Source organism: Mobula hypostoma, chromosome 9 (genome assembly GCF_963921235.1).
Source record: "Mobula hypostoma chromosome 9, sMobHyp1.1, whole genome shotgun sequence".
NCBI classification, from domain to species: domain Eukaryota; kingdom Metazoa; phylum Chordata; class Chondrichthyes; order Myliobatiformes; family Myliobatidae; genus Mobula; species Mobula hypostoma.
This window is the reverse complement of record NC_086105.1, coordinates 77,881,935-77,903,017: the sequence shown is the minus strand read 5'-3', so window position 1 is coordinate 77,903,017 and position 21,083 is coordinate 77,881,935. Positions and strand designations below refer to the sequence as shown.

Sequence of the window (21,083 nt, the reverse complement as noted above, 5' to 3'; positions counted from 1 at the left end):
CAAGAGGAACTCGCTGAGGTGTGGGCGAAGGGGGACAAAGGTAAGGCCCTTACTGAGGAATGAGCGCTCTGCCTCAGACAGTTGAAGGTCGGATTGGATGATAAAGACCCGGCACGGATGAGAGTTCGGATCAGAGGGGAGGGGGAGGGTGGTAGTGTCAGTAGAGAGGGGAAGGTTGGGGTGAGAGGAAGAAGGAGCCCCTGAGGATCCAGGAGCTGACGATAGGACCTGAGGGAGTCACAATAGCAGCATGTGAAGACCCAGCCTGGAGTTCAAGGCTGGAGTCGCTGTTGGAGGTTGCGCAATCGCTTTGAAGGTGTCCATGGTCGTTGGAACCCGCTTTGATGGTGCTGGAATCCGGGTATTGAATATGCCCTGGGTTGGTACAGCCGCCGAGATCGACGGCGGGGGCCGCGATCTGAAGTTCATGCCTGCTAGCGTCGGAGCCAGCAGGCTCCGGGGTCTGCAGAAGGAAGATCTTGCGATCCTTGCCTAACATGACAAAGTCAAAGAAACGGCGATTGCACGCATGGATCCGATGGAGGATGAAATGACAGGCAGGTCCATTACAAACGGTGAAGAAAGTATCCCAGAGGTGTGGAAGGGACTGGGATAGGGACGCTAGGTACCTCCTCATGGCAGAGAGGGTTGCCCACAGAGCTCGACAGGAGAAACAGTGGGAGGCAGAGTCAATTAAATGTGAGCACCTGGGATCCTCAGAAGGTCCAAATTGAGGGGCTTGAAAACGAATCCTGAAGCCCACTGGAGTAAGTTGGCGGCGAAGACAAGTTAGTGTGGTCGAAAAGTTGAAAGGCTGAAGAAATTATAGATAGGGAGCAGGGAGAAAGGGTTTCACTAAACTCCCATCGAAGAGAAGATTTCAACTTCTTCAGTGTAGGCATGACTGGAAGAGGCTTTGCAGTAGTGAATTTAAAAACACAAACATGAGGAAATCTACAGATGCTGGAAATTCAAGCAACACACATAAAATGCTGGTGGAACGCAGCAGGCCAGGCAGCATCTATAGGAAGAAGTACAGTCGACGTTTCGGGCCGAGACCCTTCATCAAGACTAACTGAAAGAAGAGAGAATAAGATATTTGAAAGTGGGAGAAGAGGGGAAGATCCAAAATGATAGGAGAAGACAGGAGGGGGAGGGATGAAGCTAAGAGCTGGAAAGTTGATTAGCAAAAGGGATACAGAGCTGGCAAAGGGAGAGGATCATGGGACGGGAGGCCTGGGGAGAAAGAAAGTACTCCAAGTGTGGTCTGACCATTGTTTGTCACTGATTTAGATAATGGAATTAATCGCTTTGTGGCAGAGTTGGTGGATGATACGAAGATGGGTGGAGGGGTGGGTAGTGCTGAGAAAGCAATGTGATTGCAGCAAGACTTAGAAAAATTGGAAGAATGTGGAAAAAGTGGTAGATGGAATACAGTGGGAAATGTATGATAATACATTTTGGTAAAAGGAACAAAAGTGCAGACTATATCTAAATGGGGTGAAGGTTCAAACATCAGAGGTGCAGAAGGACTTGGGAGTAGTCCTCATGCAAGACTTCCAGAAGGTTAATTTACAGGTTGAGTCAGTGGTGAAGAAGGCAAATGCAATGTTGGCATTTATTTCAAAGGGAATAGTATATAAAAGCAAAGAGATAATGCTGAGGCATTGTAAGACACTAGTCAGGCCACACTTGGACTACTGTCAAAAGTCTTGGGCCCTGTATCTGTCATGTATTGTCATTAGAGAGAGTCCAGAAGGGGCTCACGAGTATGATTCTGGGGATGAAGAGGTTAACATATGAGGAGCATTGGCAGCTTTGGGCCTGTATTCACTGGAATTCAGAAGAGTGTGGGGGGATCTCATTGACACCTGCTGAATATTGAAAGGACGAGATAAGGTGGATGTGGAGAGGAAGTTTCCTATGGTGAGAGTATCCAGAGCTGGAGGGCACAGCCTCAAAATTGAGGGGGGTGACCTTTTAGAACAGAGGTAAGGAGGAAATCTTTTAGCCAGAGAATAGTAAATCTGTGGAATGCTCTGCCATAGGCTGAAGTGGAAGTCAAGTCCATGAGTATATCTAAAGTGGAAGTTGATAATTTCCGTGATTGGTCTGGGTGTCAAAGGATATGGCGAGAAGGCTGGTGTATGTGGTTGAGTGGGATCTGGGATCAGCTATGAAGGAATGTCAGAACAGACTTGATGGGCTGAATGGCCTAATTCTGCTCTTGTGTCTTATGGTCTTATGTCGGAATGGGAAGTGGAGTAGAAACGTGTGGCTACCGAAAGATCTTGCTTTTTCTGGCAGACGGAGCATTGGTGCTCGGTGAAGTGGTTTCCCAATCTACAGCGAGTCTCTGTAATAAACAGGAGGCCAGCCCGGGAGCACCGGATATGGTAGATGACCCCAACTGACTCACAGGCAAAGTGTCGCCTCATCAGGAAGGGCTGTTTGTTGCCCTGAATGGCAGTGAGGGAGGTGGTGTAGGGGTAGGTATGGCACTGGTTCTGCTTGCAAGGTTAAGTACCAGAAGGGAAATCAGTGGGGAGGGACAAATGGACAAGGGAGTGGGTAGTGAGTGATCCCTGTAGTAGGTGCGGCGGAGGGAAAGGTGCTCGGTGGTGGGATTCTGCTGGAGATGGTGGAAGCTGTAGAGAAATATGCACTGGAAGTGGAGGCTAATGGGGTGTTAGGTGAGAATGAGGAACCCTATCCCTGCTGGGGTGGCAAGAAGATGGGTGAGGACAGATATGCACAAAACAGAAGAGATGTGGGTGAGAGCAGCATTGATGGTGGAGGAATTTGGTTTGGAAGAAGTGGGAGGAGCAAAAGGGGAAATTATTGAGAGTGCAGACCCATTCCACCAGATGTAGGGGAACAGGTTGGTCTGTTGTCTAGAAAGAAGAAGAGTTTTAAGGCCCTCCTCATGTGTAGGGACGGGATGCCCATGGTGAAAATGAAGTGATTAGGGCCAGGGAGCTTGAAGTCATTGAAAAGATCCAGAGCATGTGAAGTACCACGGACGTAGATGCGAAGGGACTGAACTGGGGGGATAAACCGGAGTCGAGGTCTGTAGATATAAGCTTTGTGGGGCAGGAACAAGCAGAAACAATGAGTCTACCTGTATTGGCAGGTCTGTGCATTTTTATTATTTACTTCATAGTGGTCCCAAACTATTTACAAGTTTAAGAATAGTCATTCATTGTCACAAATCGAACTGTGTTCTTTAATTTTAGATTTAACTATTTTTCAATGTTTATTTTTGCAGGTTTTACCTCTGAGGAGTTATTGTAATCCCTTTTATATAAGTGTTTTGTTGCAAATGAGGTCTTCCTACTTTGAAGTATGTTTTTTATAAATTATATGAACACATGACAGAATATTTGTGGATCAGTGAAGCTGTATCATCATTGAGTTGAACAGTTCTTCTGATCACTTGATTCCATCTTTGCTGTTGGGCTCCTGAACTTTGGGATCACATGAGCTTTAATTTGTACCTGAATGTTGAAATACCCAGAGAAGGAGATGGCCTTGGGCTGAGTCATAAATTCCAACCCAGACTGAACTGGGTTTCTCATCCCTTACTGGTCCATCAAAAGGTTGTCTCTTTCCAACTTGAAAGCATATCCTCTTGTTTCCAATTTATCTCAGCTGCTTCATCACATTTTTGTAAGCTTGAAAAATGATACGCAACGTATATATTTTTAAAGCCTTGATGTTAGTACATCTCCTAGAATTGCGTTTGCGCAGACCGTTATCTGAAATGTATTATATCAGGGATATTTTGAATGCCTCAAATTTTTGAGCTTGGCCTATTATTTTGAAAATCTCTCTAGTTTTCCGTCTTTAATAATCCCTTGTAGCATTTCCTCTTTTGATCTCTCCACCTCTCCTATTCATGCATTTTATGCAGTTACGAACTGTAATGTCTGGTTGCATGTGCAATGCAATCTGTATTTCAACTTTTCTATCTTTCTCCCACTTGGTCATCTTCATTAACTGTGTTTTGGTTTGAGGGCTATTTTTGTTAAGCTCTTGTGAAGTGATTTGTATTTTTTAAATGATTCAGCTGTTGTACAATTGCAGAATGTTCTCAGTTTTGTAATGGATTAATGGATATTAATAGTGATTTGATTGGCCATACAGTTGCTTACACATGGTGTTTTAAAAGATTGCTTTTATATTTACTATTTTTTTTGTTTTTGTTCATTTTTTTTATGCTGCAGTAACAATCATTTCGTTCCCCTTTACACTTGTGTATTGAAGAATGATAATAAACCATCTTGAGTTACAGAACTCTTCACAGAAACAGGGTCTTAGGCCCATCTAGTTCATGCTGAATTATTAATCTGTCTAGCTCCATCGATTTTCACCTGGACTATTGCCCTCTGTCTCCGCCCCATTCGTATACCTAGCCAAATTTGTCTTAAGTGTTAAAATTGACCCCGTATATACCACTTGTGCTGGCAGCTTGTTCCACACTCTCACCATCCAGTGAGTGAAGTTCCCCTTAAATATTTCAACTTTCACCCTTAACCCATGAACTCTAGCTGTAGTCTCGCCCAACCTCAGTGGAAAAATCCTGCTTGCATTTGCGCTATTTATACTTCTGCCGAATCTCCCATCAATCTTCTCTGTTCTAGGGATTGAAGTCCTAACCTATTCAACCTTTCCTTATAGTTCAGGTCCTCAAGTCCGGCAACATCCCTGAAAATTTTATTTTCACTCTGTCAATCTTAATTACATCTTTCCTATAGGTAGGTGACCAAAACTGGACACAATATTCCAAATTAGGCCTTAACCTGTATCTTATACAATTTAAACATAACATCCCAATTCCTGTACTCAATACATGATTTACAAAGGCCAGTGTGCCAAAAGTTTTCTTTGCAACCTGTGATGCCACTTTAAAGGAATTATGGATCTGTATTTCTAGATCCCTCTGTTCTACCACACTCCTCAGTGCCCTACCGCACACCCTGTAAGACTTACCCTGCTTGCTCCTCCTGAAGTGCAATACCTCATACTTTGTCTACATTAAGTTCCATCTACCATTATTCAGCCATTTTTCCCCAGCTGGTTCAGATCCCATTGTAAGCTCTGATAGTTTTCCCTGCTGTCCATTACACCTCCAATCTTAGTGTCATCTGCAAATTTGCTGATCCATTTAACCACATTATCATCTAGGTTATTTAGATGACAAACATCAGTCTTTAAAATGAAATAAAATGAAATATCTTTATTGTCATTACATAGTATAATTTGTCATGCACCATTACAGTGAAAATGGCCACGCATTTTAATTCCGCGTCTCATTCCCATTCTGATATGTCAATCCATGGCCTCCTCTACTGTTAAGATGAAGCCACACTCAGGCTGGAGGAAGAACACCTTATATTCCGCCTGGGTAGCCTCCAACCTGATGGCATGAACACTGATTTCTCTAACTTCCATTAATGCCCCTCCCCTCCTCCCCTTCTTAACCCATCCCCATTTATTTATTTATTATTTTCCCCTTCCCCCTCCTTTTTTTTTCTCTCTCTCCCTCTCACAGTTATTCCTTGCCTGCTCTACATCTTCTTCTGGGCTCCCCTCCCCCTTTCTTTCTCCCTTGGCCTCCTGTCCAATGACCCTCCCCCTTCTCCAGCTCTGTATCCCTTTTGCCAATCAACTTTCCAGCTCTTAGCTTCATCCCTCCCCCTCCTATCATTTCAGATATCCCCCACCCCCTGTCAAATCTCTTACTATCTCTTCTTTCAGTTATTCCTGACGAAGAGTCTCGGCCTGAAACGTTGACTGTACTTCTTCCTATAGAAACAAATCTCACTATTCAGGAAGAAAGCCTTAGAATTTTAGGACATTAAGCACAATCTAGACTGGGGAAGATTTGCAATACGTTCTTGATAGAATTTCAGGCGGTGATGAGAGGGTGTACAGGAGTGAGATATGCCAACTAGTGGAGTGATGCCGCAGCAACATCTTGGCACTCAAGGTCAGTAAGACAAAACAGCTGATTGTGGACTTCAGGAAGGGTAAGATGAAGGAGCACGTACCAATCCTCATAGAGGGATCAGAAGTGGAGAGAGTGAGCAGATTCAAGTTCCTTGGTGTCAAGATCTCTGAGGATCTAAACTGGTCCCAACATATCAATGTAGTCATAAAGAAGGCAAGACAGCGGCTATACGTTATTAGGAGTTTGAACAGATTAGGGATGTCAGCAAGTACACTGAAAAACGTCTATAGTTGTACTTTGGAGAGCATTCTGACAGGCTGCATTACTGTCTGGTATGGAGGGGCTACTGTGCAGGACCGAAAGAAGCTGCAGAAGGTTGTAAATCTAGTCAGATCCATCTTGAGTACTAGCATACAATGTACCCAGGACATCCTTAGGGAGCAGTTCTCAGAAAGACAGCATCCATTATTAAGGACATGCAGCACCCAGGGCAAGCCCTTTTCTCACTGTTACCATCAGGTAGGAAATACAGAAGCCTGAAGGCCCACACTCAGTGATTCAGGAACAGCTTCTTCCCCTCAGAATGGGCTTCAAATGATTATATTAAAATAGCAACTAGTTAGGTTAAATTAGCCATTCAACTTTAATCAAAGATGATGCTCCAATTTAGTACCTCCCCCCACTGGTGACAAGAGTAAGAAAAAAGTGTGTCGAGTGTGAAGAGATAAAACTTGGTTCCATTTTCTAAGGAACCAGACTGAATTGTCTAGTCACCCCATCACATGAATGATGCAGATGCTTTGGAAAGGGTACAGAATAGCTTTACCAGGACATTTCTTACAATAAGGTATAAACAATAAGGAGGCTGGATAAAATGGAGTCTTTTTTTCTGATTATCTAATGCTGAGGGGTGACCTGTCAGAAGTTTACAAAATTATATGCGTAGCAAGAATAGATGGTCATAATCTTTTTCCCCAGGGTAGAAGTGTTAGATATGACAGCACCTGTATTTAAGTAGAGGGGACTATTTAAAGATAATGTCCAAGGCAAGTATTTTACATAAGAATGGCAGATACCTCAAACAGATTGCCAGAGGTAACAGTGAAAGCATAGTAGTGATATTTAAGGGGTTTTAGGTAAACACAAGAAAATGCAGGGAATAAGTCAGAGGCGGAGTTTAGGAGGTTTAATAGCACCTAACGGCGACTCCTTTGTATGCATCTTCGGAACCGGCTCTATTTCCATCTTTAATATCTGTATTTTTCTCTTTCAGGGTTCTTTTGAAGACCCTGACCTGGAGTTACACGCTGACTTCAGTTCTTTGCAGGAATGGGACCCGCTCTCGGGGTTTCACAACGGGCCGTTGTTCGGCATGCCAAAGGCTCGTCCTAAGAGTTCTGTTCGCCTTTGGAGGACCAAGTTTTCATAGCTCTGGAGATGGCGGGGGGATCAGAGATCGGTGCCCAGGCAGAAGACCGGTGTGTTGTGGGAGATGGAAGATCTAAAGCTGTGTGCCCAGAGACCCAAGATCTTTGGGTACAGAGCTTGGAAAAAGCGACGTAACGGACTTTTAATATCGTAAACCAGCGAGTTGTTTGTTATGTCTCCCTGCTCGCTGTGAAATGGAGATACCTCTTTTTCCCTTACTTGGGAGAGGGAGAGCCTGTGGTATGTCGAATGCTGGGTGAACAGTGTAGTCTTTGGAGTACTGCAAGTCTGTGCCTTTGCTGATGCCTTGCTCACACACAAGTGCTTGGTAGCGGGTGCCAATGCTTTTTTTTTTGCCGGTGGGGGAGGGTGGGGATTGTTGCTTTGCTGTGAAGGAGTTAGGGGAGCTGGGGGGGGCTTTGGGGTTCTACCATTTAACTGTCGTTCATTCTTTGGGGCACTCCTCTGCTTTCGTGGATGGTTGCGAAGAAAAAGCATTTCAGAATGTATATTGTATACATTTCTCTGACATTCAATGTACCTTTGGAAACTTTGAATGAAGGGATAGAAGAAATTTAGTTTAATTTGGCATCATGTTCAGTGCAGGCATTGTGAGCCAAAGGACCTGTTCCTGTGATGTACTGTTCTATGAATTCAGCGTTCACCAGATGGCTAAAAGTCCTGCTTTCAATGAACAGTAAAATAGGGAGTAAATGAGGTTTTACATTTCCTTGAAATATTCGAAACACATTTTACTTTAAATGGGTAAACAGAAAAACAAACACTTTTAGACATAGCAGTCAGGGGGAATTATTTTATGGATAACTGTATGAGCTGTAAATTGAATACAGTGATTTCCAACATGTAGTTTGACCACAAAGCCAGAAATAAAAATAAATATTTATGAGGGCGTTTAGAGATGGAAATAGGGAGGAGCTGAGGGCAATACAGAGGGACCTGAAAGCCGGGATCAGGGAGGCTAAAGACAGGTACAGGAGGAAGCTTGAGTGGAAATTCCAGCAGAACAACATGAGAGAGGTCTGGAGTGGGATGAGGACCATCACTGGGTTCTGGCAAACTAGCAACAGAGGAGCTGAAGGCAGTGTGGACAGGGCCAACGAACTTAACCTGTTCTTTAACAGATTTGACATTGTGGCCCCTGCCCATCCCCCACATGAGACATCTGTTGTCGGCCCCAACCAACACATATTCCACTCTCCCCTCATACCCCTCCTCACAGTCCCCCACCCTGCTCTCATGACTATACCCCTTTCCCATATGAAACCACCACGGTGGGCTTCACAGCTGAACAGGTGAGAAGACAGCTGAAACGTCTCAACCCAAGCAAGGCTGCAGGACCGGATGGTGTCAGTACCAGGGTGCTCAAAGCCTGTGCCCCTCAGCTATGTGGAGTACTTCGCCATGTCTTCAACCTGAGCCTGAGACTCTGGAGGGTTCCTGTGCTGTGGAAGACGTCCTGCCTCGTCCCTGTGCCGAAGACACCACGCCCCAGCGGCCTCAATGACTACAGACCAGTGGCATTGACCTCCTACATCATGGAGACCCTGGAGAGACTTGTTCTGGAGCTGCTCCGGCCTATGGTCAGGCCACACTTAAGATCCCTTCCAGTTCGCCTACCAGCCCTGACTAGGAGTTGAGGATGCCATCATCTACCTGCTGAACCGTGTCTACGCCCACCTGGACAAGCCAGCAAGCATGGTGAGGGTCATGTCTTTTGACTTCTCCAGTGCGTTCAACACCATCTGCCCTGCTCTGCTGGGGGAGAAGCTGACAGCGATGCAGGTGGGTGCTTTCCTGGTGTCATGGATTCTTGATTACCTGACTGGCAGACCACAGTACGTGTGCTTGCAACACCGTGTATCCGACAGAGTGGTCAGCAGCACTGGGGCTCCACAGGGGACTGTCTTGTCTCCCTTTCTCTTCACCATTTACACCTCGGACTTCAACTACTGCACAGAATCTTGTCATCTTCAGAAGTTTTCTGATGACTCTGCCATAGTTAGATGCATCAGCAAAGGAGATGAGTACAGGGCTACAGTAGGAAACTTTGTCACATGGTATGAGCAGAATTATCTGCAGCTTAATGTGAAAAAGACTAAGGAGCTGGTGCTAGACCCGAGGAGGGCTAAGGCACCGGTGACCCCTGTTTCCATCCAGGGGGTCTGTGTGGACATGGTGGAGGATTACAAATACCTGGGGATATGAAATGACAATAAACTGGACTGGTCAAAGAACACTGAGGCTGTCTACAAGAAGGGGCAGAGCTGTCTCTATTTCCTGAAGAGACTGAGGTCCTTTAACATCTGCCGGACAATGCTGAGGATGTTCTACGAGTCTGTGGTGGCCAGTGCGATCATGTTTGCTGTTGTGTGCTGGGGCAGCAGGCTGAGGGTAGCAGACACCAACAGAATCAACAAACTCATTCGTAAGGCCAGTGATGTTGTGGGGATGGAACTGGACTCTCTCACGGTGGTGTCTGAAAAGAGGATGCTGTCCAAGTTGCACGGCATCTTAGACAATGTCTCCCATCCACAACATAATGGACTGGTTGGGCACAGGAGTACATTCAGCCAGAGACTCATTCCACCGAGATGCAACACTGAGCGTCATAGGAAGTCATTCCTGCCTGTGGCCATCAAACTTTACAACTCCTCCCTTGGAGGGTCAGACACCCTGAGCCAATAGGCTGGTCCTGGACTTATTTCCTGGCATAATTTACATATTACTATTTAATTATTTATGGTTTTATTACTATTTAATTATTTATAGTGCAACTGTAACGAAAACCAATTTCCCCTGGGATCAATAAAGTATGACTAAGACTATGACTATATTGTTATGCCAGATTCCCTAATCGTTCAGCATTTAATTTCCAGAGTTAAAATGTCCAAAAGCAGGTGGGCAGAACACAGTTAACTTGCTTAAATCCTCTTGAAGAGCAACTATCACTTGATTACACAAAAATAATTCACACATTGAATATTGTAGGAATTCATCCAAAATTCTGCACAAGACAAAACTATTTCAAGAAACAAATAGAGATGGAAGCATCTTCTTCTATCGTCTGGTAGATAACTCAAGGAAAGTTACACTATCTGTGGGTGAACGTCATACAAATCAAGGTATAATGTAGGTCACTCATGAAGTCTGAAGATGACACTGACTCTCCACAAGTGCAGTATTTTATTCAGCTCACAGAATTCTTTTGGCATACTTAATGCACAACAAATGACATATTGGAAGTTGTTCAGAAATATGCAGAAAGGTTTTAATACTATATTCAGTGACACATACAAAATGCTGGAGGAACTCAGCAGGTCAGGCAGCATCTATGGAAAGGAATAAAACATTGACTGTATCTGCTACACTAGATTTCCAGCATCTGCAGAATCTATTATGTTTACAACGTTGTACTCAGCCCATTGCCAACTTATCAGGTAAGCAAATGGGCACAGCATTGGGAAACTGGAATGATCAGAACAACCGATGAATCACGATTTCTTTAGGAAAAAATTACTTCGGCATGGAGCACAATGGGGACGTGGTTGCCAATGGAGGCATGATTAGAAAATAAGCTTCAGAAGCCTCACAGCTTGGAATCTGGGCAATCTGTTGAAGGTAGAAAATAATGACACACTCTTACAAAAATTATATTCAAGCCAGTAAATGCAGTTACACCACACCACAATGTCTCTCATTATCTATTCCGGCATCCTGCTTTAGACCTGGGATGTTCAGAATTATTTGTGAGGGACACTGCAGAATGATTCAAAGAGAAGTAGAATGAAAACTTCAGCAACAGCAATTTTAGAGTCAAGTGCAGGAATTACCAAACAAGCAAGATGAGAGGAGAGGTGAAAACGTGATGCTGTGCTCTTGAACAGCTATATCACTGCTATAAACTGAAACAATCTCTAGGGCAGGAGTTCCCAGCCTGGGGTCCACAGACCCCTTGCTTAATGGTATTGGTCCATGGTATTACAACAAAAAGTTTGGGAACCCCTGCGCTAGGGTCAAATTTAACAGACGATGAGAGAGATGATATAATCAGAGTGTTCTGTCAACATTTGGAACTGGTGCAGCCAGTCATGAATGATGCCTTGCATTCATTATACCCGAAGCTCTATCTCTCAGCATCCAGTAGACACATCAATTGATTCAGCAGCATTCATAGACAGCGGCTCAACATTAAACCGTAGGGAATTCATTGCTGCTGGAGCTCTAGTGGAGGCAGGAGATCTGTCAAGTTTTTGGCACAGCAATGCCTAACCTGAACACTTGTCTTTCTTTACATTATTGAAAGATGCTCAGACAGGAGGAAACTGCAGTAAACTGAGTAATTTCTAATATTTGAACATACTGAAGTGTACTTCAAGTACTCTTACCTCTTTTAGTTCCATCTGCAGTGAGGATTTCAGCATATCACGGAGTGTGCACAGTTGTTTCTTTTCTTCATCTTGTGTTTGCTTAATCTGAGGAGAGAAGATTATTATTATTCCAAATAAGAAGAAATTTTTGTTTGACAAGTCAGAGACAAAGTAAAAGCAAAAGAGAGGGCATACAAGGAAGCCAAAGCTAGTCGTAGGATAAAGTATTGGGAAGCTTTTAAAAACTTTCAGAAGGAAGCTAAGAAGGCCATTAGGAAGGAAAAGATGAATTATGAAAGGAAGCTCGCAACTAATATCAAAGAAGATACTAAAAGTTTTTTTAAGTAAATAAAGGGTAAAAGAGAGTTGAGGGTAGATATAGGACCAATAGAAAATGACGCTGGAGATATTGTAATGAGAGACGCAGAAATGGCAGAGAAATTGAATGCGTAGTTTGCATCAGTCTTCACAGTGGATGACATCTGCAGTATACCGGCCATTCAAGAGCATCAGGGAAGTTCAGTACGTTCAGTGAAAGTTACAACTGAGAAGGTGCTCAGGAAGCTTAACAGTCTGAGGGTGGATAAATCTCCTGGACCTGATGGAATGCACCCCTGGGTTCTGAAGGAAGTAGCTGGAGAGATTGCAGAGGCATTAACAATGATCTTTCAAGAATCGACAGATTCTGGCATTGTACCAGATGACTGGAAAATTGCAAATGTTACTCCACTGTTTAAGGAGGGTGGGAGGCAGAAGAAAGAAAACAATAGACCTGTTAGTCTGACATCAATGGTTGGGAAGTTGTTGGAATCAATTGTTAGGGATGAGATTACTGAGTACCTGGAGGCACATGACAAGATAGGCCAAAACCAGCATGGTTTCTTGAAAGTAAAATCCTGCCTGACTGCAAATTTTTGAGGAAATTACAAGCAGGGTAGACAAAGGAGATGCAGTGGATGTGGTGTACTTGAATTTTCAGAAGGCCTTTGACAGGGTGCCACACATGAGGCTGTTTAGCAAGATAAGAGCCCATGGAATTACAGGGGAGTTACTAGCATGGGTGGAACATTGGCTGATCAGCAGAAAATAGAGAGTGGGAATAAAAGGATCTTATACTGGCTGGCTGCCGGTTACCAGTGGAGTTCCACAAAGGTTGATGTTGGGACCACTGCTTTATACGATGTATGTCAATAATTTGGACTATGGGATTAGTGGATTTGTGGCTAAATTTGCCGATGATACAAAGATAGGTGGAGAGTGGGTAGCGTTGAGGAAACAGAGAGCCTGCAGAGAGACGTAAGATAGTTCAGGGGAATGGGCAAAGAAGTGGCAAATGAAATAGAATGTTGGAAAGTGTATGGTCATGCACTTTGTTAGAAGAAATAAACGGGTAGACTACTATTTAGATGGGGAGAGAATTCAAAATGCAGAGATGCAAAGGGACTTGGGAGTTCTTGTGCAGGATACCCTAAAGGTTAACCTCCATGTTGAGTCAGTGGTGAAGAAGGCGAATGCAATATTGGCATTCATTTCTAGGGGTATAGAATATAAGAACAGGGATATGATGTTGAGGCACTCATGAGACCACACGTGGAGTACTGTGTGCAATTTTGGGCTCCTTATTTTAGAAAGGATATACTGACATTGGAGAGGGTTCAGAGAAGATTCATGAGAATGATTCCAGGAATGAAAGGGTTACCATATGAGGAACGTCTGGCAACTCTTGGGCTGTATTCCTGGAGTTCAGGAGAATGAGGGGGGATCTCATAGAAACATTCCGAATGTTAAAAGGCCTGAACAGATTAGATATGGCAAAGTTATTTCCCATGGTAGAGGAGTCGAGGACAAGATTGCATGACTTCTGGATTGAAGGATGCTCATTTAGAACAGAGATACAGAGAAATTACTTTAGTCAGAGGGTGGTAAATCTGTGGAATTTGTTACCACGAGTGGCTGTGGAGGCCAAGTCATTGTTTGCATTTAAGATAGATAGCTTCTTGATTAACCAGGGCATCAAACAGTATGGGGAGAAGGCAGGGAAGTGGGGATGACTGGAAGAATTGGGTCAGCCCATGATTGAATGGCAGAGCAGACTTGATGGGCCAAATGGCCTACTTCTGCTCCTATATCTTATGGTCTTAAAGCCAAGTTTCTCCAAGTTCAGCATTAATTTGTTATTTCCTTAAAATCACTTTTATTTCCCAATACATCCCAAGATGACTTCACATTTCATCACAAAAGAATCATCCAAAGTAACAACTCTGGCTGATAACATTTAAGACAACAGGAAATATAAACTTTTGTACTCTGATTGCCTGGTTATCAGTCTATTTAATAACTATATAATTAAAAGTCTATTCTCGAGATTTATAATGCCCTATCTGAAGTACCAGAATTGTCATTTAATACAAGCTATCTTTGGGACAGAATAAAGGAAATAATTTAGTGTTTTTGTTCTATCCTACAGGGATAAATACTTAAATAACTACCAAGCATGAAGTCGGCAAAGTTCAGAATTAAAAACAATAAATTAAATTCAGAAAGTTAACCATTATTCTTAATTTGCATTATTCTTAATGATTGGTCCAGGAGGAAAATTACTACTTTGAGTTTAACCTACCAATTAATACGTAAATCTCTTTTTTGAAATAAGTTTCCTGTTGAATTTTATCTGGACTGGGGGGGGGTTGCAATGGCTCAATTCAAAACTTTTTATACATATTTAAAGTTTATACTGAACTTTTGATCCAGTATTATACACAATTAGCAGAGAAGCTGTGAACACATAATTAGCCTCACAAAAAAATCTGTAAGCATAAAGTCATTAGTCCAAACTCAGCATCCTGTGTATCCCACATACCACTCAAATGGAAGAGTAAGGAAAGTAGTTACTTGTGTCATAATCCTACTACTGTTGTACACAGTAAGTTTTCTAACATGACTCTCCAAATGTTTGTTTAATTTAACCACAATATAGGGCTTCTATGGATTAGCTTTAGCTTTATTTGTCACATGTACATCGAAACATATAGCAAAATGCATAGTTTGCATCAAATCAATGACGATTGTACTGGGCAGCTTGCAAGTGCCACTATGCTTCAGTCGCCAATATAGCATGCCCATAACTCACTATGTCTAACCTTTAGGTCTTTGGAATGAGGAAGGAAACTAGAGCACTCAGAGGAAACCCATGCAGTAATGGGGAAAATGTACAAACTTCTTACAAACAGCAGCAGAATTGAAGCAAGTTTACTGGAACTGTAGTAGCATTATGTTAATTGCCAAGTTACTGTGCCACCTCAGTTTTTGACTAGTACTGTTTATGTGAAATGTGAACATTCAAAATTTTGCAGCTAAAGCCCTATTCCCCATTTTCCAAGGCTCCCAAAATGACAAAGGGATGAAGCACAAGAGCAAAATGGGTGAATAAATAAATTACATTTCACAGAAGATGAAGTTTAGAATGACTTGTGCAGAAAGTCGCTTTGAAAGATAACATCAGAAATTTTAGAATTACAATATGAACAATTAAAGAAAGTGTTTTTAACTTGTACATTTTGCCTTTGATCTCCAAGATTAGCCAGGTAAATGAATGTTAAGAACAAGTAAAATCTAGTTGGGCTAATAATAATTGTTAATTCCTACATCATTCATTCCATTATTCTAAATATTTGTTTATTTCCTACCAGCTACTTTTTCCCAAAACTAGTTCAAAATATGCTTGCTTGGTATTCTGACCTCAGCAAATTTAAATTCACATCTTAGATCCACCTTCAAGTTGATCTCAATTATAACCATTTGATTTTAGTATGTCTCAAAAAACTAAGGAATGTGTCAAAAATTCTTTCCTTCGTTGCTCTAGATTTCTCAAAATGTCCCTTATTTCCTCATGATTGTACCTCCCATTTGTACCACTACCAACAACAATGAATAGGGAAGATCTTGCTATCTGAAGTCAGCTGTCCATTCAGAATTGACAGCTTTCATGCCATAAGATATTTGGTAAAACTTTGAATTACCAAACATGAGTATAGATCTGAAATTTAGGACAGATCACACCACAGATATTACTATGTGAGATCCAGGGACAGAGCTGGGCTTGCTCAGATTTCACAGTATTATATCGGGAAAGGGTGTCCACAGCTTCACACATCAGACCTGGCATTGGAATGATAAAGAAATTAGTTTTATTGGGGATTTAAGCCTGAGAAATAGGAGGCTAATTCAGTAGTCTTTTTTTCATTCTCCGAGTATGTGTTTTAATTAACTAATTAATTTTATCATCTTTCTTTTCTGGGCATATCGAAACAAAGAATAACAGCAACAATCTTTAGATGCTGGAAAGCTCAAATAAAAACAGTAAATTCTCAAGTTCAGCAGTTTAGCACCGGTTCGAGAAAGAAAAGCAATTAATACTTCAAGTCCAAGGCCCTTCATCAGAAGTGAGAAAGAGAGAAATCAAATTAGTGCATGTTGGGGAGGGCATCAAGTGGGAATCTCCATAATACAGTACTATCATGCAGCCAGTTAAATTCCATTGTGTTATGTAGTTAATGCTACTTCACCCGCCTCTTCTGCCTTTATAAATCTAATATAATAATAGAATATAACGCAAAGACATCTCAATGGAACAAATACTTTCAATGATTAATCTGTAATAAACTTACAACTATTACGTAAATTACTTACATTGTATAAATCAGCAGCCAGTTTCTCAATATATTGTTTCAGTTTATCTGCTGTTTTTAAACCATCCTGAAAGAAACTTCGAAATATGACACTTGAGAATTAGTAAAGAACCAGCAATGAAGATTTGAAATTACTAAAGGTCTGGTACAGTATTTATATTTTCATTTACAGATAAAAATCGTTACATTTAACTCTTCATTGAAATTTTTTTTTAAACTTCAACTAGATCATTCAACCCAGCAACTGACAGTTAAACAATAAATACTAGCTAGCCACATCATACCAGACTGGCTTGTCAACTGACCTTCAGCCAGCAAGAGCAATCCTTCACCATATGAATAGTGCACGAGTGATTGCTTGTCCAAAATGAAAGATGTGGTATATTGGGCAATGAATTAAACGTTGACAAAAGATGGTGGAAACTGCATTGATAATTTCCAGCTACATCCTCATTAAGGCTAGGGTTGGAGAAGGGGGATGGAGGCACTTATCTGCCCCCCCCACCATCAAATGCACACAAAAAAAGTCCGAAGGCTTCCATGCCAACTATGAAACCATAGCAAATTAACATCAGTGTTGGATCCTGATGCTTTTGCAATCCAAAGGTTCTTCGGAAGTCATGAATGAGTCATAAATCTTGCTGCTTATGATTGTTTTATTAGTGTCATCAAGAGCAAAGAAGAACAAGAATCAGCGTCAAGAGAACAAAGACCAGACTAAAAAAAAAGTTGTGGTTATCTGATACCAGGCTAGAGTTAAAAAAATACTATTGACAATAATTACTATAAAACAGTCAGATTTATGTGGTGTGACACCTGTTACTGAAAGCTAACAAGTTTCTAGGAAAGTACTGAAGCAACTATACTGTAATTACTAGAAAAATTCACTGAATAATTACATGTATATGGGTAATTAATATTAAAAAAAACAAGTATAAGAAAGTTAAACTACATGAAAAATAACATTTCTACACCTAATTCCAGCATCAGCTCTGCAAGGATAAATCATACCAACTCTCCCAGAGGCCAATGCCACCAATATAGATTTACTAGATACAGTCTGCCACACTCATTTCAATAGAATCACCAATGTTTCTTGAAAGTAGCATACTACAGCCCAAACTACAAGGTTAATGGCCAGCAGGTGTCAAACCATATGATCTGGTCCTTCGTTTTATTAAAAAATAGCTTACCCAAAATAGAGATTAGAAATAAAAAGAATTCCAAAAATTGCTAGTTAAGTTTATATCTCATCAAAAATATTGCCAGAAGATTTATTTGAAAAACTTAAATGCCTCTTGCTTTAAAAAAAGTCAAATCTGCAATTAGGACTTTCTTTTCAAATAACAAATTTCCACACCAACAAATATCACACAAACAAACTTGAAGAGTGAAAGTCATTTTTATTCTATTTTGCTTAAAGATTTGCATTATGTATTTCCTACATTAAATAACCTCCCTCACACCCCTTCTCCTCACCACAATCACCCTCCCTCTCGTGCCTCTCCTCCTTCCCTCTCTCTAATGAGTCACTATCTTCTCCTGTCAGATTCCTTCTTCTTCAGACCTTCACCTATCCCCTTCCAGTTTCTTATTTCATTCCCCCTCTCCCACCCACCTTCTCCCTCACTTGGTTTCACCTATCACCTGCCAGCTTGTACTCTTCCCACTCCCTCCACCTTCTTATTCTGGCTTTTGCCCCCCTTTACCACCCTGATGAATTCTCTTAGACCAAAATGTAGACTGTTTACTTCCCTCCAGAGATGGTGCCTGACCTGCTGAGTTCCTCTAGCATTTTTTGTGTGTTGTTCAAGATTTCTAGCATCAGCAGAATCTCAATTTTAAAATACTTACAAAGCCTCCAATGTACATTTTCATTTCCAGAGGTAATGTGAAGTGCTAAGTAATCACTTTTAATACATTTTGAACTCTTTTGAAGAATGAAATACAAAATTAAACCTAGTAAGAAATCTTAACCAATTAAAGATTACTTTTACAGTCTGCTAGTAAGCTATTACAGTGCTATCCCTTCCTGCTGTACACAACTCTCTCATTCTGTATCAATTCAAAAGTAAACTTATGGAAAATTAGTAGAATATACTGTAGAAAAAGCCACTTTGACCACATCTTCCTAGATGTCAACTCACCACGTACACTATAAAATTTCAAGCAATCTCACCATGGGACATGGAACATCAGATATTTCTTTTTTTTTTTAATTTTATTTTTATTTGGATAAGGAGTTCACAATTATCATGTACTTTTTTCACACATATAACCTTTTCCATTTTTTTATATGTATAAAACTACAATTATTTATACATTCTTAAGTACACATTGAGATGATATAAAAGCAAAATAAACATTTAAATAGATAATTATGTACTGTGGTAAATCTAACCTATTAGGCTAAGTAATGAAATTAGTTGTTAAGAAAAATGGTAATAATAGTTTCCATACAACCCTTCTGGACCATTTCCACTGGTCCAAAATGTTGCATACAAGCCTATATACCAACCATTGTAGGTGTTTATATCCCAATTTGTTCGTGCTTGTTCCTGCCCGTAGACATAATTATCCAATCCCTATGTACTTATTTACTTAATTTTTTCATTTTTTTTATCCCTTTCCCAAATCTTTCCCTTTACTTGTGTTAATTCTCTATTTTCCAAAAAAAAAACAACCACCATTTAGACTAGGGGTGCACATCAGATATTTCAAGATTATTAGCAGGGCCTTTTCAGAATGTAAACCTAAGCTGGACAGCTGGATTATGCTCTTAAATTTTATTCAAAGAGAATCAGAATCAGGTTTATCACCGGCACGTGACGTGAAATTTGTTTACTTAGCAGCAGTAGTTATAGCAATACTATGTTAAAAAAAGTGGGGTAGTGTCCAAGGATTCAATGTCCATTTAGGAATCACATGGCAGAGGGGAAGAAACTGTTCCTGAATCATGAAGTGTGTGCCTTCAGGCTTCTGTACCTCTTATCTGATGGTAACAGTGAGAAAAGGGCATGCCCTGGGTGCTGGAAGTCCTTCATAATGGATACTGCCTTTCTAAGACACTGCTCCCAGAAGGTGTCCTGGCTACTTTGTTGGCTAGTACCCAAGATGGAGCTGACTAGATTTATAACCCTCTGCAGCTTCTTTCGGTCCTGTGCAGTAGCCCCCACATACCAGACAGTGAGGCAGCCCATTAGAATGCTCTCCACGGTACATCTATGGAAGTTTTTGAGTGTATTTGTTGACATGCCAAATCTCTTCAAACTCCTAATGATGAATAGCCACTGTCTTGCCTTTTTTATAACTACATCGATATGTTGGAACCAGGTTAGATCCTCAGAGATCTTAGCACCCAGGAACTTGAAACTGCTCACTCTCTCCACTTCTGATCCCTCTATGAGGATTGGTATGTGTTCCTTTGTCTTACCCTTCCTGAAGTCCACAATCAGCTCTTTCGTCATACTGATGTTGAGTGCCAGGTTGTTGCTGCAGCACCACTCCACTAGTTGGCATATCTCACTCCTGTACGCCCTCTCGTCAACACCTGAGATTCTACCACTAATAGTTGTATCATCAACAGATTTATAGATGGTATGTCAGCTATGCCTAGCCACACAGTCATATAGAGAGTAGAGCAGTGGGCTAAGCACATACCCCTGAGGTGCACCAGTGTTGAGGAGGAGATGTCATCACCAGTCTGCACAGATTGTGGTCTTTTGGTTAGGAAGTCGAGGATCCAATTGCAGAGGGAGGTACAGATGCCCAGGTTCTGCAGCTCCTCAATCAGGATTGTGGGAATGATGGTATTAAGTGCTGAGCTACAGTCGGTGAACAGCATCCTGACATAGGAATTTGAGTTGTCCAGGTGATCTAAAGCCGTGTAGAGAGCTATTCAAATTGCGTCTGCCGTTGGTTGACCTATTGTGGCGATAGGGTCCAGGTCCCTGCTGGGGCAGAAGTTCAGTCTAGTCATGACCAATCTCTCAAAGCATTTCATCACTGTCGATCTGAGTGCAACCAGGAAATAGTCATTAAGGCAGCTCACATTATTCTTCTTTGGCACTGATATAATTGTTACCTGTATGAAGCAAGTGGGAACTTCTGCCTGTAGCAGTCAGAGGTTGAAAATGTCCTTGAATACTCTCACTAGTTGGTTGGCACAGGTTTTCAGAGCTTTACCAGGTACTCCATCGGGACCTCCTGCCTTGCAAGGTTTCACTCTCTTTAAAGACAGTCTAACATCGGCCTCTGAGACAGAGATCACAAGCTCATCGGGTGCAGCAGGGATCTTCACAGTTGTAGTTGTGTTCTCCCTTTCAAAGCGGGCATAGAAGGTGTTGAGTTCATCTGCAAGTGAAGCATCATGCTATTGGGTTTCATTTTGTGGGAAGTAATGTCTTGCAAACCCTGCCAGAGTTGCTGTGCTTCCAATGTCACCTCTACTTAATTTGAAATTGTCTCTTTGCCCTTGAAAAAACCCTCAGCATATCATACCTGGTTTTCTGGTACAGGCCTGGGTCACCAGACTTGAATGCCACAGATCTAGCCTTCAGCAGACAACGTACCTCCTGGTTCATCCACGGTTTTTGGGTTAAGAATGTACAGTAAGTCTTTGTAGCC

At 41.7% G+C, this 21,083-nt stretch overlaps 1 protein-coding gene across 5 annotated transcripts in view; it reads right to left on the bottom strand.

Moving 5' to 3' along the window:
- LOC134351808 (arf-GAP with SH3 domain, ANK repeat and PH domain-containing protein 1-like) overlaps positions 1-21,083 on the bottom strand; it is a 729,826-nt gene that overhangs the window by 226,670 nt on the left and 482,073 nt on the right. For all 5 annotated transcript variants that reach the window (XM_063058512.1, XM_063058513.1, XM_063058511.1 and 2 more), the window contains exons 10-11: positions 16,459-16,534; positions 11,788-11,874 (exon numbers count right to left, since the gene is read on the bottom strand). In XM_063058512.1, coding sequence (XP_062914582.1) covers positions 11,788-11,874; positions 16,459-16,534 — 163 coding nt within the window. The remainder of the gene's footprint in view (positions 1-11,787; positions 11,875-16,458; positions 16,535-21,083) is intronic.